At 39.7% G+C, this 12,164-nt stretch overlaps 1 protein-coding gene across 11 annotated transcripts in view; it reads right to left on the reverse strand.

The window, feature by feature from the left end:
- The window catches only part of LOC139376919 (muscular LMNA-interacting protein), a 43,018-nt gene that overhangs the window by 12,082 nt on the left and 18,772 nt on the right, over nucleotides 1–12,164 (reverse strand). For 5 of the 11 annotated variants that reach the window (XM_071119917.1, XM_071119918.1, XM_071119915.1 and 2 more), the window contains 8 exons: nucleotides 9,863–11,914; nucleotides 9,369–9,440; nucleotides 8,626–8,706; nucleotides 8,184–8,267; nucleotides 8,032–8,091; nucleotides 6,685–6,729; nucleotides 5,431–5,484; nucleotides 5,145–5,273 (listed from right to left, as the gene is read on the reverse strand). In XM_071119917.1, coding sequence (XP_070976018.1) covers nucleotides 5,145–5,273; nucleotides 5,431–5,484; nucleotides 6,685–6,729; nucleotides 8,032–8,091; nucleotides 8,184–8,267; nucleotides 8,626–8,706; nucleotides 9,369–9,440; nucleotides 9,863–11,914 — 2,577 coding nt within the window. Of the gene's footprint in view, nucleotides 1–1,452; nucleotides 1,838–2,004; nucleotides 3,566–3,641; nucleotides 3,886–5,144; nucleotides 5,274–5,430; nucleotides 5,485–6,684; nucleotides 6,730–8,031; nucleotides 8,092–8,183; nucleotides 8,268–8,625; nucleotides 8,707–9,368; nucleotides 9,441–9,862; nucleotides 11,915–12,164 lie in introns of those variants that run through there. The other 6 variants (XM_071119924.1, XM_071119921.1, XM_071119923.1 and 3 more) reach the window with 5 other exon arrangements.

Here is a 12,164-nt window from a genome sequence, read left to right on the forward strand (position 1 = left end):
GAGGTAGGAAAATTATGTGGACATCTGTCAGGAAGTTAAAGCTTGGTCGCAAACGTGTCTTCCAAATGGACAATGACCCCAAGCATACTTCCAAGATTGTGGCAAAATTGCTTAAGGGCAACAAAGTCAAGGTTTTGGAGTGGCCATCACAAAGCCCTGACCTCAATCCTATAGAAAAGTTGTGGGCAAAACTGAAAAGGTGTGTGCGAGCAAGGAGGCCTACAAACCTGACTAAGTTACACCAGCTCTGTCAGGAGGAATGGGACAAAATTCACCCAACTTATTGTGGGAAGTGTGTGGGAGGCTACCCGAAACATTTGACCCAAGTTAAGCAATTTAAAGGCAATGCTACCAAATACTAATTGAGTGTATGTTAACTTCTGACCCACTGGGAATGTGATGAAAGAAATAAAAGCTGAAACATTCTCTCTACTATTATTCTGACATTTCACATTCTTAAAATAATGTGGTGATCCTAACTGACCTAAGCCATGGAATTGTTACTAGGATAAAGTGTCAGGAATTGTGAAAAAACTGAGTTAAAATGTATTTGGCTAAGGTGTATGTAAACTTCAGACTTCAACTGTACATTGCTGCTACTCTGTTTACCACACAGTATATACGGCTGCCTAGTCACCTTAGCCCTATACATATCTATCACTTTAACTCCAGTATCTCTATACATTATAAATATGGAGTTGGAAATGACCCTGTATATAGCTTCTTACTTTCTCATGTTCTTCTTATTTCTTAATTTCATTTATTGTATGTTTTTGTTCTACCTTGTGTTATTTTTAGTGCTACATTGATATTGATTACTGCATTGTTGGGTTTAGAGCTTGCAAGAAAGGCATTTCACTGTACTTGTGTACGTGACATTAAAACTTGAAAGGTAGACCATCTGCTAAATGACTAAAATGTCAAATGTAAATGTTTTACATACAGATCTCATATTGATGCATTACATTTTTTTGTGTGACTATTTTTTAAATGTTGATGTATCATTTGTACAGTTCTTTATAAAAAAAAGGGTTATTTTGTTACATTTGACTGTGTAAAACCTAGCAGCGCTATTTATCCCTCTGAGAGTAAGGTGGATATAATGGCGCTTTGCAAAAAAAAAAAGATTAGTTTTCTCTCTGAAATGAAACCATCAAGTGATATATATATATTTTTTAAATGTGTGTCATTGAACACCATGCCATAATTAGATAGTGAAAAAACAAACATATCTCTTTCATAATTTCTTTAAAGAAAAGCTCAATTACCAACATTTCTGAAAATGTATATACAGTGCTTTTGGAAGGTATTCAGACCCCTTGATTTTTTCCACATTTTGTAAGGTTACAGCCTTACTCATTTTGTTAGGTTACAGCCTTGTTCTAAAATTGATTAAATCGTTTTTTACCCCCTCATCAATCTACACACAATAACACATAATGACAAAGGAAAAACAGTTTTTTATAAATGTTTGCTATTTTATTAATAATAAACAACTGAAATATCACATTTGCTTAAGTATTCAGACCCTTTACTCAGTACTTTGTTGAATTGCCTTTGGCAGTGATTACAGCCTCGAGTCTTCTTGGGTATGACGCTACAAGCTTGGCACACCTGTATTTGGGGAGTTTCACCCATTCTTCTCTGCAGATCCTTTCAAGCGCTGTCAGGTTGGATGGGGAGCGTTGCTACACACCTATTTTGAGTTCTCTCCAGAGATATTCAATCGGGTTAAAACCCGGGCTCTGGCTGGGCCGCTCAACGACATTCGCAGACTTGTCCTGAAGCCACTCGTGCATTATCTTGGCTGTGTGCTAGGGTCATTGTCCTGTTGGCACTGTATAGTGTTTTGGAAATAAACTCTTCATATGTACTTGATAGGAACATAAAAAGTTTGTCAGTAGGAGCTTACATAATGTGACATTGTATTGGAGAATCACCCACAAACTCACTTTTCCTCACTCAAATTAAAGTACCAGTCAAAAATTTGGACACACCTACTCATTCAAGGGTATTTCTTTATTTTTACTATTTTCTACAGGTATATCTCACTGGTCATCCCCAAAGCCAACACCTCCTTTGGCCGCCTTTCCTTCCTGTTCTCTGCTGCCAATGACTGGAACAAATTGCAAAAATCTCTGAAGCTGGAGACTTATATTTCCCTCACTAACTTTAAACATCAGCTATCTGAGCAGCTAACCGATCGCTGCAACTGTACATAGCCCATCTGTAAATAACCCATCCAATCTACCTACCTCATCCCCATATATTTTTTATTTACTTTTCTGCTCTTTTGCACACCCGTATTTCTACTTGCACATCACCATCTGCTCATCTATCACTCCAGTGTTAATTTGCTAAATTGTAATTACTTCGCTACTATGGCCTATTTATTGCCTTACCTCCTCACGCCATTTGCACACACCGTACTGTATATAGACATTATTTTTTTTCTATTGTGTTTTTGACTGTACGCTTGTTTATTCCATGTGTAACTCTGTGTTGTTGTTTGTGTTGCACTGCTTTGCTTTATCTTGGCCAGGTCGCAGTTGTAAATGAGAACTTGTTCTCAACAAGCCTACCTGGTTAAAAAAAGGTGAAATAAAAACATATATAATTAAACATTGTAGAATAATAGTGACGGCATCAAAACTATGAAATAACACATATGGAATCATGTAGTAACCAAAAAAATGTTAAACAAATCAAAATATATTTTACATTTGAGATTCTTCAAAGTAGCCACCCTTTGCCTTGGTGACAGCTTTGCACACTCTAGGCATTCTCTCAACCAGCTTCCCGAGGAATGCTTTTCCAACAGTCTTGAAGGAGTTCCCACATATGCTGAGCACTTGTTGGCTGCTTTTCCTTCACTCTGCAGTCCAACTCATTCCAAACCATCTCAGTCAAGGTGGCTACTTCGAAGAATCTAAAATATATTTTGATTTGTTTAACGCTTTTTTTGGTTACTATGATTCCATGTGTGTTATTTCATAGATTAGAAAAACCCTTGAATGAGTAGGCGTGTTCAAAGTTTTGTTTGCAGTAACTTTTTTGTTATCCCAAACGGACGTGGCAGTTTCAGTATTAAGGATTCCTACTTTAACATATCGTCTAAAATTGTCTTAAATGATCTCTCCCATCTTTCACAAAATCAGGTTTTAGAGCAAAGGGGAAATCATTTCAGGTCAACAAGGTCAAGATTGAAGCGACTGCAGTGCCTTTCAGTCATGGCAAATGTAGCCAATCGACCTTCATGTTCTTGGAAAACTGACAGGCCTATATCTACAAACTATGGTTTTACAAAACATCTCAAAACCTAATGAATATAATTCAAATGCTCTTGAATTTAACTAATCCTAGTTCCATTTGACTAAACAGCAAATCCAATAACCTCTGCATCTTTGTTATTGCCACGGCGCAAGCTCTCTCGATTCAACAAAACAACTCATTACCAAGCCCTTGATTGGAGTCAGTGTGCTGGAGGCTGGGGTGGGGTTGTGCGCCCCTCAGGGTCCCCGGGACAAGGACTAAGAGGCAATGATATGGGCCAGATGTGTTGGAGCTGCTAATAAAGAACAGTAGTGATGTTGTATGACCAATCATTACTATTATTGTTACAAAGTATTGCTATTGTTTTTGTCTTTGTTTTTCTCAGTGTTTGTTTTTATTTGTCTATTTTGAATTTATATTTTATGATGTCTTGGTATGATGCCTTGGTGGGGGGGGGAGGGAGGGAGGGATGGGGTGGGTGGGTGGGTGGGAGGGATGGAAGGGGTGGGTGGGAGGAAGGGAGGGAGGGACGGAAGCGGTGGGGTGGGCGGGGTTTTTAAAGGACTGGGTGTGTTGTACTGTTTCAATGTCTCTGTTCCCATGTCTGAAAATCTACAAATAAAAAAAAGAAGAAAAAAAGGAAAGCCTCTAAAGTAACCTTTACAAGTAAACAGAAAGCCTCTAAAGTAACCTTTACAAGTAAACAGAAAGCCTCTAAAGTAACCTTTACAAGTAAACAGAAAGCCTCTAAAGTAACCTTTACAAGTAAACAGAAAGCCTCTAAAGTAACCTTTACAAGTAAACAGAAAGCCTCTAAAGTAACCTTTACAAGTAAACAGAAAGCCTCTAAAGTAACCTTTACAAGTAAACAGAAAGCCTCTAAAGTAACCTTTACAAGTAAACAGAAAGCCTATAAAGTAACCTTTACAAGTAAACAGAAAGCCTCTAAAGTAACCTTTACAAGTAAACAGAAAGCCTCTAAAGTAACCTTTACAAGTAAACAGAAAGCCTCTAAAGTAACCTTTACAAGTAAACAGAAAGCCTCTAAAGTAACCTTTACAAGTAAACAGAAAGCCTCTAAAGTAACCTTTACAAGTAAACAGAAAGCCTCTAAAGTAACCTTTACAAGTAAACAGAAAGCCTATAAAGTAACCTTTACAAGTAAACAGAAAGCCTCTAAAGTAACCTTTACAAGTAAACAGAAAGCCTCTAAAGTAACCTTTACAAGTAAACAGAAAGCCTCTAAAGTAACCTTTACAAGTAAACAGAAAGCCTCTAAAGTAACCTTTACAAGTAAACAGAAAGCCTCTAAAGTAACCTTTACAAGTAAACTGAAAGCCTCTAAAGTAACCTTTACAAGTAAACAGAAAGCCTCTAAAGTAACCTTTACAAGTAAACAGAAAGCCTCTAAAGTAACCTTTACAAGTAAACAGAAAGCCTCGAAAGTAACCTTTACAAGTAAACAGAAAGCCTCTAAAGTAACCTTTACAAGTAAACAGAAAGCCTCTAAAGTAACCTTTACAAGTAAACAGAAAGCCTCTAAAGTAACCTTTACAAGTAAACAGAAAGCCTCTAAAGTAACCTTTACAAGTAAACAGAAAGCCTCTAAAGTAACCTTTACAAGTAAACAGAAAGCCTCTAAAGTAACCTTTACAAGTAAACAGAGACTTATGCAGAAGTTCTACACTAAACCCACTTTCTCATTTTTGTATGTCAAGTATGCTATTTGGAAACAGTTATGTCTAAGTGCTGGTTAATATGCATACTCTGAATGAATCAGGCAATCCCATAAGATAAACGCAGTTGTTTTCAACACATATGTGTTCTGAGGTAACCTAATACCAAGGTATTGTGGGTTAAACTATGCCTACCTTGTTCTGGTCATTGACAGTCAACTCGTCCAGATATTGTTTGAAGGGGTTTGGATGAAACGCTTCATCATCATTTTCCTCTGGCAATCTTGGGATAATATTGGCAGGTCGAATTACGCCAGGCTTGGTCTGTAAGGTTTGAAAATATGTCTAGATTAATTTGATTTAGTAGATAACGAAAACATAAGATCACAGTAAATATACACTTAATAAAGAAATAACAATGGCCATTAATTAGCATAACATAGTTTAAACAGATTTGACATAATTGCAATAGAAGAACTACCTTATAGTTGTCTGCCAGTTTTCTCTCAACAGACCGTTGTAGGTTGAAGGTTGCCTGTAAAAAATAAGATATCAGCACATACTGTATATAATGTTGATGTATTTTGGATTTTTCCTACAAACGTAGGATCTTAATTTGACCCAGTTTGCTACAGCAGAAAAATTATCCTGTAAGAACAGGGGAATTACAATTTTGATTATAATTAAATTGACATTTTAGTATGGGTTAATACATTTTTTCGTAAAGGGAAAATAAAGTCTACAATTTCAAAGTGGAAATAAACTTCAGAAGCCATAAAACCTTAAATGCACAACAAGCTTTACATGTCCTGTTATCCTGCAACCGGATGATCAAATTAAGATCCCACATACAGTATGTAATCATCCAAGTGTCAACTTGCTGCACAAAGAACTAGTCTTCCTTTGATTAGAAAGAGTCTTTCTTTGGCTTCGATGACAATGGACTCTACTGAAGACAAAATCTTGAAAAGAATGATGTGTCTCTTGATGTAAGATTCGTAAAGTTCAGTGAATATAAATGCAACTTAATGAAACATTCATGACTGGTTTTGTTTTGAATCCTGTCTTATCATGCAGTCTCGTTCCCCAGACAAAGCTGTCATGTTGTTTGCATGCTGAGATACTTCAGTAAGTTGTTGTATTAATAAATAAATAAATATTTCCAGATATAGTTTATTAACTATAACAGATTACATTTCCAGCTTGATATCTGGAGACCCATTGAGACTTAGAGGGGTAGAACATCCCCACCGTAATGATATCATGAAAGCCAAAGTCCGCCACAAGTTTTCACTCAGAAAATCCCCTTCTCAAACATACCCACTACTCTAAGAAACAAAATGTTGATGTTCCCTATGCAATGTAACCTGCTTTCCTATACAGGGTATCTCTAAATCTCATGAGGACAATCTTTTTCATGATATTCTATTCATTTATTTTCTTACAAACACATATGAGAAATGAAAACAACACAACAAAGAACACCTCATGGATTGATCAAATAGCACATAGTGTAGTCATTTAATTACAGACACAGTAATTAGTCATGAAAGTGATTGTGCTTTCCAATGTAGACATCAGAATAATCTTTTTGTAGAGCCTGAAAATTGTTTTTTTCCTATAGGGAGCAAGTTTGCAGTTCCAGATGCACAAAACAAGCATTCTCATTTATTTTGGAATATAGTATAGTGGATCTTGCTTAGGGGACAAAACAAACATACATATGTATACTCACATATTTCGTTTCACGTCCCAATGACCTTGGCAATGAGGTGTATCGCTACATGTGGGAGAAAGCAAACAGAGAAACGCAAATAATGCGAACTTTATGAGAAGACTATTCCTGGTAAAGTCAGTTTATCTACTTGCTGGGCTGTTTGTGGTGGTAATTGTATAAGTAGACTGTTATGATCCTGAATGTCACCTTTATACATCTGGACTGTCTTTTCAATCCACTTTGTGTAACACATTGTGTAGCCCTATGGAAGGGGATATTGCCAACATAATTATCAGCCAGTTAGAGGATCATCTCATTTCATATGATCAGTATCTGACCACACGCACACACACAAGCACACACGCACGCAGGCACACACTCGAATGTACACACACACTCCAACATACAAAGACAGTTGGAATAATGGATGTAGAAAGGGATATTATGCTACTGTACCTGTATGCATTGTAATGAGATTACTGTACCTGTATGCATTGTAATGAGATTACTGTACCTGTATGCAATGTAATGAGATTACTCTACCTGTATGCATTGTAATGAGATTACTGTACCTGTATGCATTGTAATGAGATTACTGTACCTGTATGCATTGTAATGAGATTACTGTACCTGTATGCATTGTAATGAGATTACTGTACCTGTATGCATTGTAATGAGATTACTGTACCTGTATGCATTGTAATGAGATTACTGTACCTGTATGCATTGTAATGAGATTATTTGAGTTTTCACTGAGATTAATAGACATGCATAGTGATACAATGTTTTCCGTTGTGCATTAGATTGCCAATAAGAATGGATCACATTATTGCTTTCTACTAAGTTATGAGAAACTGAACAAAGTCTGACATAAGAGACGAGCCACCTACGAGACATTTAAACAGACCGCTCATGTAAGAGGGGTAAAGAAATCATTTTGGATAACACATCCACTGAATAGTAAATATGCAATAGCGCAATCAGGGCGTATACACTCTTAAAACCAAGAGAACCACTAACAGTTTTTTACCAGCGTCAGTACGGTGTTTAAATTAAAAGGTATTTGTGTGCAGTATGTTTATCTTGTATATATTATACCTTGTAAGCATTTGTATCGGACGTGTGAATGGTGTTGTTTATATGTTTACTATATATATCTTTATCTTATCCGACTTGCCACAACGGAAGTTCCTTCTGGGGGGGAAAAAGTGTTCTATTCTATTCTACATATTGCTGTGAGTGCTTCTTACATTGGAAGTTTTTCTTGGTAAGCCCTTCTCCTGATTTTTGACATTGCTATTGAGCTGCCCTCCTTTCATTTGTTTGCTGAAGCACGAAGGCCCACCTGAACAGCTTCTTACATACCTTTGGTGCACATTTGTCCATTGATTCCCTGGAGTATGCGAGAGCAGGAGATGCTTGGCGCTGAAAGATGCCAAAAGTAATCATAAAAGAGAACACTTCATTTGATCTCTTCTGCTTTGGCTCAAGTGAGTGCAGGCCAATACAAAACTCACCATTGGAATGGGGTCCTCTAACACTTCGTCTATGGCAGCGTACAGATCTTCTGACTGCTTTCGCAACTGTGCAGGGGAACACATCTGTAGAGAGAATCAGCAGTTAAATAGACATTCGTGCGGCATATAGACAAGGCTATAGTAGCTGTAATATTCTTAACAAGACCTTTATCATCGAGCTAACAGTCCTGCAATATATGGTTTTACTTTTGAACGGACTAAATTGGTTTCCGAACACTTCAGAGAAAGTATTGGACTTTTTTTACAGTACAGATGCTCAGCTGCCTCAAAGTCAAGTACATCTACATGGAAACGTGTAAAGAGAAGTTGTGGCAAACAAGCATTTACAGAATATATTTACAAAATAATTGATGCTACAAGTACACAGTGTCTTAGGAATCAGAGGCCACACTGTTCTGCACTATACTCCACTGTACTGTACCTCTGCATGTGTGTCCTCTTTCTTACATCTGTCCACTGGGTCCTGTGAATCTCCTTCTTTGTGCACTTGATCATCAATTGCCTGTGAAAGCAATATAAATTGAGATGGAAACATCAATGGACACAACGTACAGTACAGTACGTACAGGTGTAGGATCTTAATTTGATCACCCTTTTGTGTGAGAATTTTCCTGATCCGCACATACTGTATGAAATTCTTTCTTTGTAGTATATGTTCTCTTCCTTTGTCATGTGATCTACACAGAACGAATAGAACAACTTTCAAGGTTTTACAAACTTTTTTATTTCTTTCAATGGAGCATGTTTTAATGTATTTTCTATTGAGTCAACATTTGTAAAGCGATTGAGGCTGTCAGGCATGTTGTAAATGTTCCTGTCATCCACTTCTATCCTCAGTCTGAAGCATGTCAACCCTGTCACAGGCACAATCAAAAGTAATTCATTTTCTGTAGTAACAAAATAAACTCATTCCAATTCTGTTGACTAAATGAGAACTGTAGTGACTCATTCCAATAAGCATGCTATTATTATATTTTCTCCAGCCCTATCTGTCAGCTTTTTAACAAAACAGGGGTGGGAAAAACAGTTTATTGTTTCTACTGCCGATTGATCCAGGTCAGGTGTGTCTGTATCAACCATAATTTGGCAGCTGTTTAACTGTAATGTTTCTGGCTGATTGTCAATTAGCAATGAGATGGGGATACGTCAGCAGACTGTGCTTACCTGCTGGTCCAACAGAACGATGTTTGTGGGAATTGCAGCGAGGGCTTTATAGCTTAACTTGATCTTGTGTGGCTAGAGTTGAGAGGGATGGGCGGAGGGATATGAAAAATACAAAACGAATCTTATTTATAGTGCTATTCCCAGGCTGGGCTTTGCTAGAAATGTTCAAAATGATTCCATTTCTCAATGTAACAACACAATTCTGTTTAGAGATAATGCACTTGAACCCTACAACATTTTAATGAAAAAAAACTTTCGCTAACTGTCTCTGAAAAGCAAATATGACAGTTGGGAACCAAGGACAAAAAAGTTACTGTTAGAGGTTGTAAGTTAACAAGATCATTTTTAGCCGAGCGGCATCTTGCCAGATACGCAATCATTCTTACAGTACTCAATGTCGGTCACAGGACATTAATAGTTTCCTTTGTCCTTGTTTACTTGACTCATGCAGGTGGCGTGCGATTGGACTGCATGCCAGCATGCAGAGTAGCTACCTTTCTTTTTGTATCAATGGAGTCTGACATCTCCCTCCATAGGCATGGAGAGGGCGTAGAGCGCAGGGAGAGAGAGGGAGACGGAGTAAGGTCGCGGGTCGGGGGCGCAGGAGAAGGGGAGAGGGTGAAACGGTCGGGTGTAGAGGGGGGAGTGGGGAGCTTAGGTGATGGACATCCTGGGGATGTGTAGAGGGTGGGAGTGAGGTGGAAAGCTCTGTGAGCTGGGGAGACACCGAGTTGCAGCATCGAGTGTGGAGGTGTTTTCAGGCCGTTCTGTAATGGGGTTGGTGATATTGTATCTGTGTACCTCTGTGCAGAGGAAACTATGCCACTGGGTGAGTGGGATGAGGCAGAAAGATGGCCCTCTGGGGCACAGCAGGAGAGAGAGAGAGGTTTAGGAGACCTGGAAAGACATGAGTAGGGCAGTGGACTCCAAACTTGGGGCCTTGCGGTCCCCCGTGTGTTAAGGGTCCCCATAGAAATCCCCCGATTGTTAGAGGTTCCCATGGAGGAAACTTCAGGTGTAGACGTATCAAGGGCCTTAAAGGTCTCCTGGTTATTAGCAGGTGCAGAAGACAGAAAGGTGAGCTTTGATTGTAGGTGAGAATTCAGAGCTTGTACAAGGTTCTTGCTAACTGGTTTAGGTTCAGCAGACAGTGTGTCAAGTGTTGAGTTTGAAGAGGTGTTTACTGGTCCGGGAGACAGTGAGTCGAGTGTTGAGTTTGATGAGGAGTTTACTATTCCGGGAGGCGATGAGCTGAGCTTTGAGAAGGATGAGTAAAGAGGTTGACATGCAGAGGTCCCCTGGTTGTAAGCTGGATTAGGAGACAGACATTTAAGTCTTGAGTGTGACGAATACAGGGGTTGATTTGAATCTTGGGGCACAGAAGCCCCCTGGTTCTTAACTGGTTTCGGCTCAGGCGACAGTGAGTTAGGTCTTGAGTTAACTGAGTTGTCGAGTGGCTCAGGAAACAGACGTCTGAATCGTGAGTGTGATGAGTACAGAGGTGGACTTGGAACGTTGGTGTGGTCTACTGGTTTGGGGAGGTGCTGAGGGAACGCTTGAGACAACGGTGGGACTGGTGACGCCACAAGGCTTCGATAAGAGGGGGAGGTGACCCTCTCAGAGATAATTCCATTGTTTGATTTCAGTTTTTCTGAGTGTCTTAATGGTGGGCTGTGAGGGCCAACCATTCTCCATGAGGTGGAAAGCTCCTTAGACTCTATGGACAGGGGTGCATTGACAGATCTAAGGGAATCTAACACACATCCATCCCTGTGATGGTAACTCTGAGCTGGGCTGTGTATGGAGGCTGAGGACTGGGCCCTGGATGAGAACACCTCCAGAGGAATAGAGGCCACACTGGAGGCTGCAGAGCAGGCGTTACAGGAAGTCCCATGGTGAATGGGCCAGCAGGGGGAGTAGGGTCTCTGTAGAGTCAGAGTAGGGGACAGGACTGGCAGGCGGCCCTTTCGGAGGATAGCTGTTAGCAGGGAGAGTCGCGTGGGAGGGGGCCTGTGGCGGGAGCGGGGGGACAGGGGACAGGGGGACGAGGAGGGACTTGCACAATAAGTTGGTGAGAGGCAGGTTGGCGGCATGTGGACTAAACTGGAGCCAGGTTCTAGGGAGTGCCTCTTGACTCGCACAACAGAGGGGGTGAACATGCCAGATCTCACTGAGGAGCACGGGGACACCGCGCAAGACGTCTCAGGGGACATTTGCAGTGCTGACCAGCTCCTGTCTTTGTCCCAACTCTCAGAGAGGATGGACTCCTGACTCTGGCTCTTGGAAGAAGCAGGAAACAGGTCTGTGGAGTTAGTGGGGCTTAGTCTCTCGTCTGAGTCAGACTCTCTATTTAAAAAGAGATCCAAGCTGACCTCAGCACCCACAGGGGTGTTGTGCCACTGCTGCTGAGAAATGCCCTGGTGTTTGTTAACAGCTGTTTCCATAGTAGCGGGCCCGGATACAAAATGGTGGACTGTATTTTCTGGCTGGGTATTTATAGGGGGAGGGGTCTGGGGTGTTGTTGTGTGATCAGGAGGCGATATCAACTGAGAAGGAAAAAAAACATGGGATAGGGGGGAAAAGGTTCTATGAATATTAATTAACACATTGTTGACTAATGATAACTGAAGACGACTGTCAATGAGGTAGATTCATTTGATTTTATTTTATTTCAAATTCTGAATTATTGAACCATGATAGATAAACATTTTGCCATTCATTTGCAAAGTAATTAAAGCAGTCTCAGGCAAATATAATTTAGAAAAGGGTAAACAAAACTGGATTTTTACATAATCA

This window comes from Oncorhynchus clarkii, chromosome 20 (assembly GCF_045791955.1).
Source record: "Oncorhynchus clarkii lewisi isolate Uvic-CL-2024 chromosome 20, UVic_Ocla_1.0, whole genome shotgun sequence".
NCBI lineage: Eukaryota > Metazoa > Chordata > Actinopteri > Salmoniformes > Salmonidae > Oncorhynchus > Oncorhynchus clarkii.